At 32.7% G+C, this 21,553-nt stretch overlaps 1 protein-coding gene across 1 annotated transcript in view; it reads left to right on the top strand.

Annotated features, from left to right (window-relative positions):
- The window catches only part of LOC128987666 (transmembrane protein 151B-like), a 43,996-nt gene that overhangs the window by 5,592 nt on the left and 16,851 nt on the right, over positions 1–21,553 (top strand). The window contains exon 2 of the mRNA XM_054408639.1: positions 13,983–14,072. Within this exon, the coding sequence (XP_054264614.1) occupies positions 14,037–14,072 (36 nt within the window). The 5' untranslated portion in view covers positions 13,983–14,036. The remainder of the gene's footprint in view (positions 1–13,982; positions 14,073–21,553) is intronic.

Below are 21,553 nucleotides of genomic sequence, written 5' to 3'. Positions count from 1 at the left end.
TATTCAATTTTCTATTTTGTTTATAGGCTTTCTTTTAACGTGTAGCTCTTAAATTTTACACCTAAAACAATTAATTTCACGAGATGACCAATACACCATAAAATGAACAAAAATGCATTGCGATGAACATACATTTTGAATGACAACTAATTATATTAAAAAATAAATACAAATTGTATTTTTGATAGAAATTTATTGTTTATAGGTGCAACAATTCGCTGCATTGGTGAAACTCCAAAATAAAATATTAATCCTCTTTTTCAACAAGACTCTAGTAAGAGAAGAGCTTGATGAAGCTTATTATATCAATGCAAAAAAAGTCCTCCAACTGGGTACTAAGAAATATTTTTCAATTACAATTTGTTGAACTGTAATTATGCATGTTTCACTAAAAAAACTTTTCATAATAAAAGAAAATTATTGTTTTATGTTCTTATCTTTCGAATATTTTCATAAAGCGATAATTTTGTCAAACACATATCATGACAATCAGATATAACCAGCATTTATTTTCACAAACATTCAATATTGTAACTCCTAGAGGAAGCAGTGTCACATATTTTAAAACAATCCTGGCATGTATGTATGTTGCTCATAAACTACAACTCTATACTAGGTTAGCGTGTCCACACCCAGTATAACAGTATTTGTAGCAGTATATTTGTTCACCTGACCTGTATAATTGGGTTATCTATGACTGCTACTGTACGAGACAGTTATCAAACTTGTTTTCATTACGTTCGACATAACCGTGTAAGCTAATGAGTTTATTCCGATGTTGTGTCATAACTGATTTACGTTTACGGTTGACCCATATATTTGTGTTGTTTTTCTCAGTTATTTTCAGGTATTTTACTGAAAATGACCAGTTATTATGTGTTATCATTTTATTTACGACTAGACGATCTATCTGTATTTCAGTATATTTTTTTGAGTCGTATGCAAAATCGTGAAAAACCCCATTGAGTTAAATGGAACGTTAGATTTTCCATGTGTATTATTTGCAAGCAATTTTTTATAGATGAATACGCTTAATTAGTCATTTTAAAGCTATCGATCCAATAATAAGCCGCTGATCTAGCGGAATGTCTAATAATAACTAAAAATGTAATTTCAGTAATTACTCACTATACCAATCACACCGATAAGTCGACTTAAAATGATGTTTTTAATTAGTATAAATAACAAAATCTTCCTAAACTAACCACCTTAGTCTAGGCAAGGTTAGCCTATAATAATATAGGCAATAATTATACAATTGTATAAGATTAACACCGTTATAATTATTAGGTGTGGTCCTATAATCCGTAAATACTGTAACTTCCTTTAGGGCTTCGCCGGGTTTATTTATTTATTTATTTATACCAACGGTCAAACCAATACATAAATATGACAAAACTTATATAAGACTAAAAAAAAAATAGACATTTTTGATGAAATTTTAGCCAACTTGAAGTACATTCAATAAATAGATTAACAATGATAACAGAAAGATATAAGATATAAAGATATAAGAAATAACAAGGTATAGATATAACAAGATATAGATATAACAAGATGATATAACGATATAACAAGCAACAACAGTGTAAATAGGAAATAAATATAACAAAATATAGTAAATAACAATATAAATATAAATATAAAAAGTAACAATGAAGCATAACACGGACAAGAACAACAAAACAATAATGATAAATCTACGAGGAACGCAAGCTGCTAACGAGTTTTTTTTTAAACGTTTCATTGTTCATGCTGAACAAGTCCAATTGACCAGGTAGGTTGTTTGCCAGACGTTGCAGACGAGGAAGTGCACTGTGGTACATGTACTGTGTTGAGTACTGCCGCCTCGCAAACAGCTGGGTATGGCGAAGGCTACGTGATGTGCGGAAGTCTAGTTCCAAGAGCAGGTCGGGAGCATCAATGGAGGATGTGATCAATTTCTTCAGGAATAAGACATCATTTACCTCACGTCTGGTAGAAAGAGGCAACAGGTTCAACTGGAGTTGCAGATCATGAACAGGAACAGCACGGTATTGCATCCCCAAACGTAGACCAACCAGGCGAACAAAACGGCTTTGAGTGTTTTCCAGCCTGGCGATCTGACCAGACTGGTACGGATTCCAAACTGTGGAGGAAAACTCAAGTATGGGTCTGACAAGATGGATATAAAGAGTTACCAGTGCCGATACTGAAAATCTGTCATGACTGACCCTGGTGATGAAATTAAGTGCTGAGTTGGCCTTCTTGCAAATGTAGTTAATGTGCTCTTGAGGATTGAGGTCAGGAGAGAGTATGATGCCTAAGTCTTTGACCTTTGAAGAACGTTGAAGTTGGTGATCTGCTAGTTTATACGGATGAATAATAGGATTATTAGATCTGGTGAAGGTTACCACAGAGCACTTTGAGACATTCAAAGACATTTCATTCATCTGGCACCACACTGACAGTAAATCAATACTATTCTGTAGAGCCTCGCAGTCTCTCACATGTGAAATCTCTCTGAAGATCTTGGCATCATCAGCAAAAAGCAGTACATTTGAATCCAAATGCTGAACCAAATCATTGATAAATATGGTGAACAAGGCCGGGCCCAGAAGCGATCCCTGAGGAACCCCGGAAATAGCAGGAAATGGTTGAGACAACGAGCCAGCCACTCGCACCTGAAGAAACCGATCCTGGAGGTAGCTCTCTAACCACATTAGAAGGGGTCCATTTATTCCAATGGCTCTAAGTTTAGCAATCAGATGTTTGTGGCTAACTCGATCGAAGGCCTTGGAGAAATCCGTGTAAACAGCGTCAATCTGGTGGGAATTTAAGAAGGCAGTAGTAACATTACTCTGGAAGGACAAGAGGTTCGTAGTGGTTGAGCGTCCCTTCATAAATCCATGTTGTTCTGCATTAATCACACTCTTCAGAGCGAACGACAATCTCTTCAGCACAAGCGATTCAAAAATCTTTGCTAATGTGGACTGGATAACAATAGGGCGATAGTTCCTGACATCAGCAGGAGATCCGGACTTAAAAATTGGAGTTACATAGCCATTCTTAAGATTTGAGGGAAAGACACCAGCAGCCATGAGTGAGTTGAAATATATGGTGATATGAGGTGATAAAACACTGCTACAGAACCTCAAGACCAGTGGTGATATGTCGTCGGGTCCTGCACCTTTGCTTATATCAAGTGAATTCAGCTCATCCTCCACCTCCGAACAGCTAACATAACATGATGAGATTGAGGTGATTGCGTTAAGCTCATAATCTGGTGGGGTAGATGACGGGGACTTGTAAACAGAGGCGAAAAATTTGGCAAAAAGATTGGAGATATCCTGGTGACTATCAGCAACTTCAGCATCCAACTTCACTCTTGACGGCAGGGAGGGCAGTTTCTTTTGATTTTTATTTCAAGAGTTGGCTTTTAAAGCTCCATTGATGGTGACAAACTTTCTTTATAACGGTTTGGCTGAGAATTCTAATGTGAACAACTGATATTTCAGACGAATGTTTTACCACAATCAGATACTAAACAATTGTAAAAAAGTTAAAGTTTTTTTTTAGTGGGCAATTTTTGCTAATGTTAACCTCATTTGGATAAGTATAACTCTTTATGGTGTAAACTTAAAAGCAAGAAATTTTATTTCATATAAATTAGTAGTTAGTAGTTCACGTATAAGTCGAGACAAATGCTGGTCGAGAACCAACATAAACTTTGTAAAGCAAAAAGGTACTCTATTATTCGTTTTGTATCCAGAATCAGTTTCAACCCCTAAAAATGCCTAAATCACACAAGGGTCCCCTTATTGGACGTAATTAGTGAAGCAACTCTAAGGGTGAGTGGCTGAAAGAATGCTAATATTTTTTTACAATATAAACCTAGTAATTGGTTATATTTTATGTACCATCAATGATGAAGTCACAAAACGAATTTCGTACAATATTGAGTGGTTTTCAAGTTATTGCATAGAACATAAATTAATAATTAACAATTGCACACTTAGTCACATGCTAAATTAAAATACACTAGTTTTTATTAAAAACTTGGAAATGGTTAGAAGGGAATGTTTGATTATATACATAACCAAATAAATCGTTTGATGGTTGGATAGGATTATGAGACAAATTTATGTAATAAATAAACACAACTCGCTCTTTATACGACAAATATTTATTCGTGACTTCCTACTAATAAATAACAACGAATAAAATTCATAGTAAAAATTGGTGTCTTCTGTATTAAATGTCCAAAGAAAACACCGCAAAACTTACAGAAATACTCAATGGAGACTTTGTATAAAGTTCTGTTAGTCAAAAGTTGAACTGCAGAAATAATGAAATCGTTACAAAAGATAGTTTGCAATCTGTGTTTAAAGCCACGTCACCTTTTAAAAAATATTAAACAATTAATGTATAAAAAAAATATTTAAAAAAATGTTTGATGGATTAAAAATTTATATTTTTTAAACTTCTAAATAGGGTTAGTATTTATTGTAAATGTAATTTTTGACTTGTTTAAGCAGCTCAAATGAATTGTTGGTAGATGTAGGGGCTATCTAAGAAATACGTAACAACATTTTTTTACATTCAATCAAACTAACACAATTAATTAACTAATTAAACCAATATAAGAAGAGAATTTTGGATATTATTCATATGAGTAAGACAATGCCACTGAATCCAATTATTTATAAAACGAAGGCAACGCCAGTTTAATCAGTTGCAGAAGATACAACAGACTCCACTTGAGGATTCAGAACTAATTAGTGTGCACGTTCGATGTATCCTGCCTCAAGTTGCTGCTCCGGTGTAGCGTTCATGGTTCAACATTACTGTGTTCTATCTAATACTGAATGAATCATTGAAATAAATGAATGAAATAATACGTTGGTTCCACTAGAGTACTGAGGAAGATATTTTCATACATGGTCCTCTGAAGGTCGGTAACGGTATTTTATTGTTCACATTGCAGATTCTGCAATAAAACCTTGTTATAGGTACTATAACAAACATCTAATTTTTCTAGCAAACATCAATTTTTCCTTCCTACGAAAGATCCACAAGTTAAAGGAAATCTTGAAAGAGAGTATGAGTCGAGTAGTAAATTTTGTCTGTGATAAAAGCTAAAACCTTTTAGGATACACAGCTCCGCGGAACCGTTCTCCGATTGTTCATCTTCGCCAAAAAAAAAGGAGGCGATTTACAATTACGAATATGAGCTTGTTGATCAAAGCTGAGCTGATATTCCTTCCATTGGATTATACTAGTTAAGTGTTTGTCAAAATACATAGTATAGCATTAGAAACGGTCAGACTATCCTGTTAGAATACATTACAGCAAATCTGATCAGGCTAGGAGTACATGAAATGAATTGCACACTTCTCTGAATTAAAATTTGATAGACATATTCCACTTCATGTACTTTTGCATCTTGTTGTTATTACACCTTTTACTTTAGCTGCCTAACTTATGTGACCTGGTTTGTTTTTACGCTTAGATGCAGTATTGTAAGCTATTTAGTTGTAAAAAGTATAATATAGCATTTGTTTATATCTTGAACCTTATCAATCTATATATATAAAAGGCAAAGCCCTCACTGACTGACTGACTCACTCATCACTAATTCTCCCACTTCCCATTTACCTAGGAGGCTGAAATTTGGTACACTGATACTTTAGGCATTAAATAGGAAAACTAAGTTGTTTTTATTCTGATCGGACTCTCGGGCTCTGCCCCACTGGCTCTGGAGTTTCCCATGTTAACTTATGAGTACTTATATTTAAATGGAATTAATGAATCTTAACAGCTGTTTCAATTAAACAAGTTGGTTCTGTTCTATGATGTGCAATAGCATTAAAGTTACAAGGATTACAGACAGGGTGCAGCACTATTAGGCTATTTTTTTTTTAATTTATGACAACAGCTTATTTGCAACCAAAAGGTGAGTGAGCGTAGCGAACGAACTTCAACCTGTAGGCGAGTTAGCGTAGCGAACGAGCTAACTTGAAGACAAGTGAGCGCAGCGAACGAGCTCCAACCTAAAGGTGAGTGAGCGTAGCGAACGAACTTCACCCTGGAGGCGAGTTAGCGTAGCGAACGAGCTAACTTGAAGGCAAGTGAGCGCAGCGAACGAGCCCTAACCTAAAGGTGAGTGAGCGTAGCGAACGAACTTCAACCAGGATGTGATTGAGCCATGCGAACGAGCTCACTTATGAAGTAAAACGGGGCAAAGCCCGCGGGTACAGCTAGTATAATATATTGCCGTTTTCCATATAGTGTATTATTTAATTTGAAAATTCATTTAGAAATGCAAATTATAATACAAATTGACATCGCTCTGAAACAATTTTAATTGTAAGGAAAGTTGTGTATAAGTTTGTTAAAAACCAAGTTTTTGTATAAGCTTCAATTAAACTTAAAACTTCGCACAGCTCGCTGCGAGATCTTTATTCTAATTAAAACTTAAATAACAAAACTTAGACTTCTGCGGTGAAAATATTTAAAATGGAAATTCTGAGATTTCCTATTTAGGTCTGGTTTTCGTAAAAAATGTCAATCTTCATATTTTATTATTCGCGTGGGTTTCCAAATGTGTTTAGTAACTCGATTTATAAACTGAACTATTTCATGGTGTTTTTATAAAACACGTAAACAATCGTTTGGTTCTCCATTGTATTACGGAACCCCCAAATATATGTTTTCAAAACTACCATGTAGTGATTTGTCATAGATTGCTGTATTATATATGACGTTTAGTTTTCGAAAGACACTAAAGAGCTATAATGTTTTAGTACGAGTAAAGTTAATATTTTATATACTAGTTTCAAGCTTGAAATTGTTTCACACATGACTTCAGGCTAGACCTTAAGGTTGTGGTGTTATCACATGGATAAAAATCAATTGGTGATAGGTGGGATTTGAACCCAGGACCACTATACCAAAGTCCCTGAGCTTCACCACTGTACCAGCTCACTCTCGCAATCGCATATGAACCTTACAAACAAATCATACAGTATAGTACTACCGTCCCCTAGTGCTATTTATTAGAAATATTTTTTAGTACAATTATGTTACCAAGTGACATTTACTATGCGTCATTTACTGTTAAAAATTGGGCCAATAATTTTATTTTCACGTTGGATAGAGAGGCCGAAAGAAAAGAACAACTTGATCAAAATATTTTCCAGTCTGGTGGCCAGCAATGAGCTCTGCCACAAAATTCTTCCAGTCTCTCACACTTACGTGACAATATCTCGACGAGAAAATTATTTCATGGCAAGATTAACGATTTGTAAAGTATCAGATGAGGGGTTAAATTTAATTAGTTACAAATATAATTATACATTTTTGTCTCGTCTAAAACTTGACATAACTTTACTGACAGCTATAAAAATATAAATGAGTTTTAGATAAAATGTGTTTAGACTTACTGTACTATACTGTCATATGTTTTTGTAGATGTAGCTTCTACTTTTTATTACATTTTTTTTAAGTGGATTTCTTCCGGTTGCAAGGATTCTAAAAAGAGCATTTTTCATATAAGGTATATTGAATGAAAAGAGAGGGAACAATTGGTCCTTAAGATTTTTTATTATTCTCAATGATTAATACAGAAATTTATTATTTTTAACTGCACTAAGTACGATTATAAATACTGGAACTGATTTCTTTCATAGTCATTTTTAGGGTTTAGTGATAAATTAGTAAACTGGATAGCCTCCAACTCTTGTATTCCCTTAAATAACCATCGAAAATCATCGAAATTGTTATGTACAGATATAAATTTCCCTTAAAATTGGAAACGCATTTTCTAATTGGTATGTTGGACACGTTTTAAATGCGAAAAAATAAAAAAGAGACTTTAAAGGAGGCTTAAAGTTTTAATTGCAGAGCCCTGAAGAGGTCTTTTAGAATTCTGTCGTGGAGTAATTAAAATTAAACATATGCTAGACGGAGCATTGGAATTTAACCGTCGTCTCTTGAGTGTGAAACTGTTTGTAGTTGTAATAAGATGGACTATTTTATAACTTATTACCAGAGTGTTCTTGTAAATATAAAATGACACAAATTTAATTTATTTTGTTGTTTAAATTATAAGTGAGTAAGTTATTTAGATTTTGACAGGTTAAAAAAAATCAACAATTTATTGTTTTTCTGTTGAAGCCTACTCAATGTATGTACGTTCGTGTGACGTATGGACATTATCATGCATGCGGCGCAGATGACGCAAATACATTTGTATAATTAATAGTTGACACACATTCTGATAATATGGAGTGCAAACATTTGCATTTAATACTGATACAGGAATTGTATCAACAATTATTATCTCTGTTATTAAATGTTTAATTTAATATTATATGGTAAGACTCCTTAACAACATAAAACTAATAATTCGAATTTTAAACCAAAAGTTTGCTGTTAAGACTTAAGTTTGCTTAACAAATGATTTAATTGAGCTTCTTATTTATAAAATAAATAATATTCATTTTGATGGTCCTGGACTACGTATGTATGACTTTTTAAGCTTACCTCTGTAAGTAGTCCAAATTGCGTCAAACTTCTTATGAAACTTATAAAGTCAAAATGCTGAATCAAACTATTTTAATAAATGATTGAGAGGGATGGACAAAAAACGGAAGTAATGTCAGTTGATATCTCCGTGTAGCATCCGGAGCTACGATGACGTCTCATGTTCCTGTTTCCATAAATAATATTCTATCATCTCTGTAATACAAACTCCTATCACCATCAGTAAAATACTTCTTTATTGTAACTGTAGATTATTATGGTTTTAGCAAATTGTCATTAAAAAATAACAAATTGTTAAAAATTACATCAAAACACTTTACGCTTTATTGGTTTTACTACGAAATGTAAATGAAAACACGAATCCAGACGAACGTGACCGAAAATAACAATGACAACATTTACCTCCTCTACATCGCTATATTTTAATTAAATCAAACTACTACTTTACTACATGTACACAACAATACTGCATCATTATACGTGCAAAGTATTATTTGGTCTTAGTACTTACCAGGTAATGTAATGCTAACTAGGTTATGTCTTGATAGCATTCTAAGATAATTAGGCTATGAGATTGATCTATGAGACAAAACCGAATCGGCTGTCTTATAGTGTGTTTTATAGTTGTTAAACAAAAAGTTGAAACACTTTTTAAATGTTTACAAGTTACAATGTTTAATCACGATAAACATATTCACTAATTGAGAAAAAATAATGTTTTGAGCAGTGAAAAATATGAACAATTCCTTTGAATATTGCTAGAATGATGCATGTAACAGTAATGATGTTAATTTGAAAACTGTGTCAAGAGCTTTGTTGAATCTCCTCATCATTAATAAAAGCCAAGGATTGTTGTAGGCTTGTCGCGTAGCATTGTTGCCGAAACAAAGACACTCGTAACAAGGAAAACAATTCTTGTTTCGATTGATGTTATACTTTCGTAACATCTGTGAAAAATTTGGATTATGATGATCATGAAATGGTCATTTGAAATTATTTTAGCAAGACAAAATATTTACGCTGCCTTGTATAACAATAGCCCATGATAATAGTCCATAGTTCTAAAGGATACAACCATCCAGTAGTGGCTTATATGTGCTTCAGGTAAAACTGGGTGTATAGCTGGTTAGCTGAATGGCTGAGTAGGCATTAACAAAGCTACAAAAGACATTCAACTTTATTCTGCACTCATATTTGGACCACACACGTTGAAATCAGCATCATGGTGGCGTTCCACTTACTTCGTAATTAATAACAATAGGCTAATATAATTTACTATTGTCTAAAAAAACAACTACTAACTGGCCTAGTATCTGTATCGTGAGATGCTTACTATTAAGGTCTAAGTTCGAGTCCCACAAAATTCTCCAATTTAAGATAGGTCCCCACATTTATAATACAAAAAAGTTAGACCTCCCTAGAAGTTTGTACATTTTGGGGAACTCCCTTTCAATCTCATATGATAATAGTTCTTAATAAACTACTCAAACATGTTTAAATGTTTACGTTAATTTGTATCATAAACACAACTAGAGTTTCAACATATTTATGATATTCTGGATTGAGTGGGAAAGTTAAACCACTTGTGAATACAGCTTCAATTTCGTAGTCGACCGACCTCACTGTATGAGTGTATTTATCTGTTGTGACTACGCCATTTATTCCTACAAGGATGAACATTTGAAGTCCAAATAAGAATACGATTGTTTTATCATCAATATTAAAACATCAAAATAAGCTGCGTTAGCGTAATGATATATTATTAGGGGATAAACTGTTTGTTAGAAATAAATTAGTTTAAACAATGATTTGAGGACTTAGACTTCAGCTTGCAGATACCTGGTTTATCGTGATTTTTTGTTGAACCAGATTTCCATCGTCTAAGGTGACTTTGGGGGGAAATTTGTAAGTTGAATAGATTTAAAGATTACTCATAAAATAAAAATAAGTTGAGTTTTACCAAAAACGTTACAGTCCTTAGTTGAATTTTACTTAAATTTGTTCAACATATCGATGTAACAAATTTATTAGCTTTATTAATGTACACAAACGCTGGTAAAATCAAATTCATATTTCATTTGTGCTAAGGATTATTTTAATGTTATACGTCATACAGAAGTGTTTTTTCAGCCACACTTGATTAAATTAGTTTTGTGTTGAAAACAATGCCAGTAATGGTTGCTTCTTAGAATTTGTATTTATCATTCAGTATGCGCCTGGCCAAGTCAACAAAAGCATGGGGACAAAAAATATATGGGTTTTAAAATATATTGTGAATGATGTAAAAATTCACTATTGATTATAAAATAAAAACTACACTTTGAGCAACTGAACATAACAATACGGCGTGTGGTCTAAGGGAACGATTTGGATATGCGTCATAATACTCATGCTAAAATCAAATATTACAACATTTGTTGGGTTCACAATAAACATTTGTGTTAGTTTTCTAGTGGCATACTGAAACCACCTCAATATTATATATTTGGATTACTCTTATATCTATGGATCAATTCAAGATTCAATCAAAGAAATACAAAACCAATAAACAAAAGCTCTTGCAAAATCCATATCTAAAATATATATCTTTGTTTTATCAAAAAGGTCCAAACTGTATCAATGTATCTGCTTCCAAACAGAGCAAGGGCCTCTTCAGTATTCAACGAGCCGTTAAGTTATCGACATCTGCTAACAATGTTTTCATTCGTGAAACTCTCAAAATCCAATTGTTAATGTTATCGTTGAGTGAATAACGGATTTAAACATTCATGAGCAAAATATGTATGTTTTTCGAGCACACAAATCTTGTTGGGGCATTTTGCATCGGGGAAAACCCTAAGCCCCTTTAGTCTGTATGATGCAACTATCACATAAGACCATATATGAACTGTCCCCTTCCCCTAACCCATCCTATTTGGGTATAGACCAATGGTTTAATCAAGCCCAGGGAAATTTCCAGGTAGATGGAGTGTCAGGAGACATGTTCCATCATACAGACTGTATTTTTAGGAATATTCCTTGTGTTCTTGTGTAACTGTGTGATATGTAAGAATAATTTCACTATCTTTAAACAGATAGATTGTTAGTGCGTAGAGCCTTCTGTCTGTCCTTTTATTATGTTACTTTATTATTAATTATACCTAGTATCAAAAATGTCAATATCTTGGGATGTTTAATTTAGGATTCATTTAAGAATACACCTATTTTATTTTACACATCTTTTATTTAATATGTAACACAGGCAAGTTGCATAGCTAACCCCTCCCCGTCTATTTCTTAAGTGTATAAACAGTTATCAATGATTTTATAATATTTTTGTGCAAGAAAAAGATTTCACTTACTAAACTCCAGTCTGTAAAATGGTATTATTGTACATGATCAAATTCGAATAACCAACTTTACCATTATGGATACATTAAAATTGCCTGTATTCTTCTTTTTTTTCAAATATCAATTATTCCAATGTACAGTATTTGGATTAAAATTTAGACTCTGTCAGCCCGTTTGTTTGTAAATACAGTAGTACTGTATTTTGTGATAGTCAAATTCGTATGAATAATTTCATTATGTTGAGATTAATGCCATGTTCCCAAAATGTGTGAATAGTATCATCAGTATAAATAGTACCGACAATGTATCTAGGTTTTACCTTTAAAAAATATCATAGATAATGTAGTTTTAAAATTTTTTAAACATTATCATTGTGAAATAGGGACGCCACCTAGATGAGTATTTTGACCCAAATATGAGTGAAGGATGAGTAGTGATCAAGTGACTACCATCAGATGTTCTACTAAGACATAAGGTGATACTAATCACCTGAAATGTCATTGATAATCCTACTTAGTAAGTTGAACAAAATTTGCAGTGTTATACCACGATAATTTCATACACAACTACGGAGTATACAAGTGAATTATTGCAGTTTCCAGTTAGTTAAGTTACCAGTATGGCGTGACAAAGTTGATCTATATGAGGATCTGATGTCGGCGTGCTCTTGGAAATATTACTTTTCCTCATGAAAACTCAGTGTAAAAACAACCAAATGGCTGTTTGGTCTAGTGATTATTTCAGCTATATATGAATTACGTACAGTTTATTTCTAAAATGATGTATGATCTTCAACAATCTTACAATGAATTATTCTGAAAACTTCTGATATATATTTTTAAGTGTAATAAAAATTTGTGTGTGTTGTTTTTGTGTGGAATTAGTAAGAAAATTCATGATCGGTTTGAGTTTTATCAAAATCTCAACTTTTCAAAGGAGGCAAATATTATAAAGTTGCATTCATCTTGGTTTATAAAATTATAAACCACATTTCCCGAAGTACGGCAGGATTTAAACATGTTACAATACTGAAGGTGTGCGGTGTATTTATATTAGAGAGAAAAAGTCGAGGGTTTTGGTATAAAAGAGTATAATTTATTACGTGAAAAATGAATGCGTGATGTTATGAGCGGTGTATCGAGACGAATGAACGCAACAATGAAAATTGACATATGATAATGTGATGGGAATTACAGATGGACTGTTAAGAACAGAGACATATAAAATTAATTAAAAAATACCCCCGCCGCAGCAAACCTGCCGACTAAGCGAATTTCCATTTGTCTGAATTGATTTTCAATTAAATTTATTTAAATAACATTAGACTTAATGAGTACCTAGGTTTGCTGCTACAAGAAAACTAATAAAGTGTATTTTTTAGTAAAATATTAATAGCCTAGTGTTAAATAAATAAATTTGCCAAATTTGATCAAAATATATCCATAAACAAGCAAAATACCACAGTTTACAATATTCTCCATAAGAATAACATGGGAATTTTAAATTTACAATTTTTGAATTTTCTCCGTTACCAATAATTGTACAAAAACACTTTGATATACTAAATTATTTGTTTTTTTAAGCTCTTTAAAAAGGTCTAGAGAGAAATTGGGTAATTTTGTGTTTTGAGGGTCAAAAATGAGAAAAACCATTTTTTACCCCATAAAACCTCCCGTAAAACCCCGTTCCCATGGTCCGATCATGCTGGTTCGCGAACTCATTCAGGTTTATCCTGCCTTACACCTTTAAACCAAATTTCATCAAAATCGGACAAAAATTACTCAAGTTATCGCGTTCATGGACGTATATATATATATATATATACATATATAAAAATTTGAACGAATGGTGTTTTTGGTCTCTAGGGACATCAAAATGAATAAGTAAATCGGTCCCGGGCAATTTAATCTTCGAAATAAGTAATTTTGTGAAATGTGTATTTTTGTTGTTGAAGTACAACAAGCAAAGTCATGTATTCATAATAACCATGCTATAGTTAGCTAACAAGTTCTCTTGTATCATTAAAGTCCAGAAAGATCCCTTCTAGCCACGATAGCTTCTGCCTCTCTTCTACAGATAATTAAGACAGTTTCCCTCCATTTCTGTATAGTTTCCCTGGTTTTCAGATGAGGGGCGACATGACCTAGTCGTGATGGTGCAGACAGGATCAGCTGCTCACCATGAGCCGCGCCCTGGACCCGGACGAGCCCGAGGAGGTAGGAATTATAGCATACTAAAGTAACAAGTAGGAAGTAAAGGGTAGCAATTAGAAAGTATACAGAGTGGAAAAAGTCCCGTGGTAGAAAAATATCAAATAAGAAATAATCATAGAATTACAAAGCTTGGAACAAAGTCACTGTATATAAATGTGATTTTAACCAAATATTCAGTGATACCTCCTCAGGTGGTGTTCCGTTAGGAATCAGAGGAAATAGATTAAGTATGGGTTGATATACACATAAAATTAAATGTACTTATTAGTAAAATACAATGCCACAAAACCGAACTGAAACGGACAACCGATGTCGTTGAAGGATTCAAATTTTAAATTACAAGAAACCTTTCAACGGCCGTTACTTTTGACTTGGTTTCCATTTGGGTTAGGTTTTTTTGCATCATATTTGACTAACACATACCTTAAATTTTAATTGCATATTGACCTATGCTTACACTAAAGATGTTCTAACTCCTAGTGGGCAGTCCCTCTAAGGAGGTAGCGTATCACTGAATATTGTGTAAAAATCATTTTATGTCCAGTGATTTTGTTCCAAGCTTTGTAGTGTTATCTAGATTTTTTTATTTAGCTGTACCGGGTCTTTTCCCCACCCTGTCCAATTGTAAGTATAACAACTGTATTTTAATTTTTGCCTCGAGAAATGAAATTTTTAAAACATTTGATGATTTCCCCTTATCCATGTGTTAGATGTTTTGTAACGGTGTGTGTTTGTTATTTGCGAATTTTATGATCCTGTGTAATTTAAAAGTTGGAGGAATAACGCTCGGAAACTAATAATTTATTTAAAAAGAATTGGATACAGTAGTATATTTTCATCAACAAAAGATATATAAGCAACATGTCTTTTGTTTCGAAATGGTAATTGCAACAATTATTATGCAAGAAATACCTCGCAAACGTGTACCTTAAAGGACAAAATCGCCCAAAGTATGCTTCTTTTAAAACAAATCGTATTTTTAGTTTGATCTTTTCGTAATGAAAAACACATTTCGATTTTTTTTACTACATCAAAGTCTCTAATTTACTTGAAGGCTACAACCTTCATGTAAACATAAATTTGTAAATGTAGTATACAAATGTAGTTCACATTGTATAAAAAGTAAAGTAATGGTTGATAACATAAATATTTTAGATGATACAGTTTAATGAGGAAATTAACTGTCACGTTAAAAATGTAAAATGTTGACAGTGTAACTTGAGATGTGTCACCTGTTACTCTCAGACAGGCTTGGCTAATGAGCCTGTTGCTTTAACTGACGTAAAAGAGGTAAAACAAACGTTTTGCTAGATTCAATTAAAATCGAATACTTTGCATTAGTTTTAAAATGCCTGGTTACTGCAACAGCTACCGATATACAACAATCCTAACGGATGTGAAGGTTAAATGTGAAAAATGCAACGATAAGAAGTAAGTAAATTAAAAAACGTAAAGGACAGGACAGCGAATATACTTTTTCAGGTTGAAATTTATAGTTATCTAAATTCTGTAAATGTTTAGGTTAGGTAAGGTTGAATTATACTAGCTTATGTATTAGGTTGGGGGCTAGGTCATGCTATAACCGGTGCATTACCTAAAACTTCAATTGTGAATTGTTACATACAAACTGTATGGTGGTAGTCGCAAGAATATAAAATACTCTTATAATCTTAACATAATCCTATATTATACTCTAATATGAGCAATGTTTGCTTGTATGTATCCTTGTATCCTTGTATGTATGCATGCGCAAAGATCTAGTAAACCGCTTCGACGATTTCCTTCAAATGTTGTAATTTCTTTCTGGCCTGTAAATGTGTTTACTGCAGTTAAAACAATCAACAAAAATTGAATTACATAAACAAATGAAATTAAAAGTTAAAAATCTTAACAGTAACATTCATATGGGTTTCCAAGTAATCATGTCATGGCTCGGTCCCCAGGTACTGTATATTAGTAATAAACCTTATTTGTTCTCAAATGATTAAGCTCAACATTCAAAGTCGCTTTAAAGAGAAATAATTAAATATAAATTATTCTCACAGAGTGATTCATAGTCGTAAATCACATGTTTCAGCCAGGGCTTTAGGGTGATATGAAATGTCAGCAGGTGTTAGAATGTACAACGGGGTATGTAAGGGATGAAGAGGAGAGAGGGGGGAAAGTTGGTGAGAGGGGATGAGGGGGAGAGGGGGAGAAAGGCAGAGGGGAGATTATCCCTTATTAACTGTGACCGTATATGTCATATTACATGGCTGCTTAACCAAACTTGGCATTTGCGAGGTTTAACCTTCTGTTTGACTTTGCACATGGATCAACACTTCAACTTAATCAACATTGCATGAATAACTTGTTTAGTTTAGGGTTCTTGTTAGTTTAATTATTTTAGAAAACGTATTTTTTATTTATGTTCAATATTTTATAAACTCACTACACTTCATTTGCCTAGTATTTTTAGAAATAAAGACCGATTCAGGTGTTAAAAGTATGTTGTTTGTGTTTTCGTAAGGAGATAACCCAATCATATCGTATTACATCAATAAAAAGACTCTCGTTGAGATTATTAAATGAATATGTGTTATAAAGGTTAGTTTCTCATTGAGGTTTGCAATAACATATAATTAGGGGTAAAATAAATTCAAGGGGGTTTGAAAACTACACTTGTTATCACAGTTTACTTATTATCAAGGTTCCACTGTTTTAGTTTTTCTAAATTCGTGTTAGGCTTTATTTTCTAAGCCAGGGTAGTCATAATCAAAAGTAAAAAAATTGATAATCACTATTTGCATTTTTCAAACTGTATATCGATTTTTGTAGGGAGGATAAAACCCTCAGAACTTTTTTGTTTTTATATACGTCTTAGGTTTTGAGCCACTGGGTATTTTTCATGAAAAGGTACAGTGCATATTTTGATTTGTTACTCTTTAGAAATACATAACCATAACCAAAATTCTTGTCGTATAGCTTTACTCTGAGAATATGGATTATGTAGAACTAATTGTTTTCTACATTGGTGTTGGGCTCCGAGCCACTGGGATTATTGATATGATTAGCCAAATATATATGATTAAAATATCTTACATAAGAACAAAATAATTAATATTGTATTGATTTATAGTTTGGTTAGGAAAACCTTGTTAACTTTAGAATAGTTAGATCCCAGAAACGTACGGAGAAAATCAACCCTCTTTGTTTTGTTTTATTACATGCTGATACGGGTGGAGGAATTACCAAGGAACTTGGAATCTTTAATCCAATTAATAGTTCGTCGCCAAACATTTTCACCTAACAAATTTGGTAACTAAAGCTGGGGTAAACAGTGTGGTGAGTCTATTAACCACTGGCACTGGGCCAATGTAATCTGGGTAAGCTATGCCTGATTGCTGTCATAACTGTTTTTTTTTCTACTGATCATCTTTGGGGAGGCCCCAAGATCGTGTATAATCAACAGTGTTTTAAATGGTGACTTTCCATCAAATCCATAACATAAAGGAAAATCTGTGTTCAAAATAACGGCCAGAAAGGTTTGATTTAAATTTAGTATGTATGGCATTTATATTACGTATTTTGTAAAATATTTAGTAGATTAGTTAAATTAGTTCAGTTATTTTTAGTTTTTACATATTTTGTAAAATATTTAGTAGTGGTATTACCTATTTAACCCAGATCAAAATGGTTAACCCTCACTGCTGTCAAATTACGATTCAAAAGTTATTGCAATTTTGTCTAAATTTCCCCATAAAACCTACTGGTTCTTTTCTGTTAATTCAATACCACTACTATTTAATTGTAATTTTGATATTTTTAACAGTTAGCAGTCTATGAAAATATCAATGATAAAATGAAACTATTCCAAAACCTAAGCAACCAAACTTCTGATTATGAAAATATCAGGTAGTGAATAAACAAAATTGCAATAAATAAGTAGTTGTAGAGAATTAACGGAAAAGGACCAATTTACTCCCACCGCTTACCCATGATGGGGGCTATTCACAAGCGAACAGGAGAAAGTGTGTGCCAGATTGCGGATGCCATTTGTTTATATTACAATATATATCAATTTATTCTTATATAAGGAAGCTGTAACTTAAACATTGAAACATGCTGTAAAATTTAAAATAAGTTTAATTGGTTGAAAGAGAGGTTCCCGTGCACTCCTTTGAAGAGAGGTTACAGCTGTTGACACGGTTATTGGTTGCTTAGAAACCAATCACTTGTCTAGTAACCATAAACCTGTAACAAAAGTTAATTGATTAAAATACTTACTTAAAAGAATCAAGTTGTATGATGTTCTGTGAATTGTCCCACCAAAAAGTTAAATTATTTCCCATGTTGATGGTTTGTTTTAGATTGTATATGCTAACCCCAACCAAAATTACATAATACAATAACTAGCTTAAATAAATGTACATGCAAATTTGCAGACGGAACATTTTTCTGAGACAAGAATAAATAACTCCGCTGCATTAATACTGCAGACTAACTGTTAATACTGCTTTCCAACTTTCCAATCATTTTCACTAAATATCTGCAATGTGAGATTAATTTTCCATTTAAATAACACTAGGCTTAACGCGTACTTAGATTTGCTGCTATGGGAAGGTAATAAAGTGTATATTTTGTAAAATGTCAATAGTACAGTACAAAATAAATAAATTGGCAAAATGGCATAAAAAAAACAACACAATCGAGCAAACTACAATAATAATCTTAGGTGAATGAATAGTGTATAGACCAGCAAGTATACTTGGGTTGGCATTTTCTGCTCCATGCTCTCTGGTTGACAAGCTCATGACTAAACTATTCACAGAAATTGGAATATTTAACATCTATTGAACGACATATTTTTGAATATAGTGCCACTCACATTTTCACAAATATCTACACCTTTTAAAACGCAACATTTTCCGTTTGTTGGCATACAGTCTGTATATTAAACATGTATCCGTTTATAAGTCTATCAGAGTGATACTTTTTTATTTTATATTGCCCCAATATTACCTCTTTTTTCATCAACTACCAGAAAAGCAACATTAATTAAGTAATTATAGAACAGAAAATTATGTATACTTTCGATAGCTTACCAATCAACATTTGTAGTTGGACTCTTATTTTTTCCAACTTAGGCATTTTTTTATTTCTCCTAAAAGTATTGTCAATCGTATACATGGTGAGTATCGATTTAACTAAACCTAAAACTGTTCTGTAAAATATTAAAACTATTTAAATAATTTATATTTTTACACATTCAAAAATAAACTAAATAAATTATATCTAATTAAAAAGTATTTTTGTTCAAATATACATTTCATTTCAAATCATTTCAAAACATTTCAATCAAATTTCAACAATAACAATCTAAAATTTACTGAAAATAGCAACTTACGTCTACGGTTCATTGGGGACCAATAGAGAAAGCGGCAAAAAATGTCTACAGTTTTTACAATCTGGTTTCAAACATTTTAATTACTCAACGTATAACTTCGTCTGCGCAAATGTAATTGAACAATTCTGTTAAAATAAATTGTTCATTGAAGGACTACCTGGTCTCGCGTAGAATGTTAACATAGCAACATCGACCCATCGCCACCCCCACTTCCCCCCCTTTCACTCAGTTTCTCGTTCTGTCTCTTTCTCTTGTCTGTTGAGAGAAACTCTTTGAGGATCCTACAAGGAAAGAACCAGCGTACATCTACACTTGACAGGATAAAGAGCTTTTGTTTGAGTTTTATCATCGTTGTTGGTATATTTAACATTTTTGGAGGAAACAAAGTTAAGGGTAATATAGCTAGTTATTGGGAAGTGTTTCAGTTATTGACTTTTGTAGGACTAGACATAGACACAGTTTAGTTAGGAGTCTATAGAGATATTATTCAGTATATTCATAAGCTTTGTTGGTATGTTTTTAATATACCTCATTATATTCCCTCCAGTCATCTACGAAACCCTTCCTCATTGGAAATTTACAAATTTAACCCACAAAATATTGGTATAAAGTTGCAATTTTACCAGGAGTTATATAGTTGATATTTTTATTGATTATAAGCCTCTTTTGTATTGAAATCGTTGTACAATATGGGTAGCTTAATTCATTCTTAATATCTCTTGAAATTCCTGATTGACAAATTTACCATAGCTAAACCACATTTCCTCGAACCCTTATGTTCGTGGTCTTATAGACTTTTATTTCTAACTTGATATTATAGTCTATATGATGGAATCTGTCTCCCGACCGGAGGTCTACCTGAGAACAGGCCAGTGGCAGATAGTCACGGGCTGGTCCCGGGTAGACGGAGAGTCAGGTGACATGTTCCATCATACAGACTATATTGACTGTAAGTAAAGTAAATAGTCTTCTAACATCTGGAATCGATGATAGCGTTAAAGCTCCTTTCAAACTCATGTAACTCAGATGCCTGGCAACGATAAAAATTAAAATTATTCCTAAAGAGAGTAAAATTTTGTGATCATTTGGCTTTAAATAAATTCACCGGGCTCCTATCTGGCTATTTCCGGTTCGGGTCCGTAGAAATAATTTTCAACGATTCAACGACTAATTATTTGCAATTTCGAATCATCGCCAGAACCTATTAATTTGAGTTTCATCGGTACATCATCTTTTGTTATAGGTTAGCACCATCGATGAGATTGATAACATTTTAATATTTTTAAAGTTAGTTAATAGTTATTTTAGTAAATTTGATTTGACTTAGCTAATGCATTTGTAATGTCAATCTAGCTAAATAAATGAGTTATTGAGTTATTTTTGCCTACAGATCGACCTAAATATGAACATCTTTTAATTTTGTTACTTAGAAGAATTGTGTTTTTTTAATGATCAATGGCTTGAAAACTATTTAAAAAGTTAAACCTAAATAAATCTAAAATAAAATAAAAATAGGAATATTGAAACACATGGCTGTTGTGTAAAGACATACTTGCCCATTTTGTTATTCTAGTTTTTTTCGCTTTCGATTGAATATTGATGTTGTCAAATACAGTGTATTTCCGTTTTGTTAACGCTATGACTGCTTCAAATTGTACGGAAACTATTACAAATCCTTTTTAGTGGATTTTGTGCCTTAGTTGAAAGTAGGGATAGGCTACTCGTATATACGTATCTGAGATTAGTAAAACACACTTATATATATATATATGGTTCGGATCAGATCTCTTCATTTTCAATATTCAAATTTAAATGATACCTTTGAAACTTTTGGTAGTTTGGTATTATACCGGCCACACTTAAATATAACCTAATCTAATCTAACCTAACCTAAGGATGGACTATGTTTTAGGTTAGGTTAACTTTTGTTGGAGATATTGGCAAATAAATGTAACGTGATACTAAATTTTAAGGTTCAAAAAGGTACAAGTATTACATTACTTAGGTTAGGTTAGGTTAGGAAGATTTTGTTATTTAAACTAATTAAAATAATATTTGGAAGTCAAGTTATCGCTGTGGTCGGTATAATACCAAAGTA

The sequence above is a fragment of the Macrosteles quadrilineatus genome, unplaced genomic scaffold, assembly GCF_028750875.1.
Source record: "Macrosteles quadrilineatus isolate MER2022 unplaced genomic scaffold, UCM_ALF_1.0 Scaffold_2__2_contigs__length_208266976, whole genome shotgun sequence".
NCBI lineage: Eukaryota > Metazoa > Arthropoda > Insecta > Hemiptera > Cicadellidae > Macrosteles > Macrosteles quadrilineatus.
The sequence above is the reverse complement of the archived record's forward strand: the minus strand, read 5'-3'. Positions and strand labels throughout refer to the sequence as shown.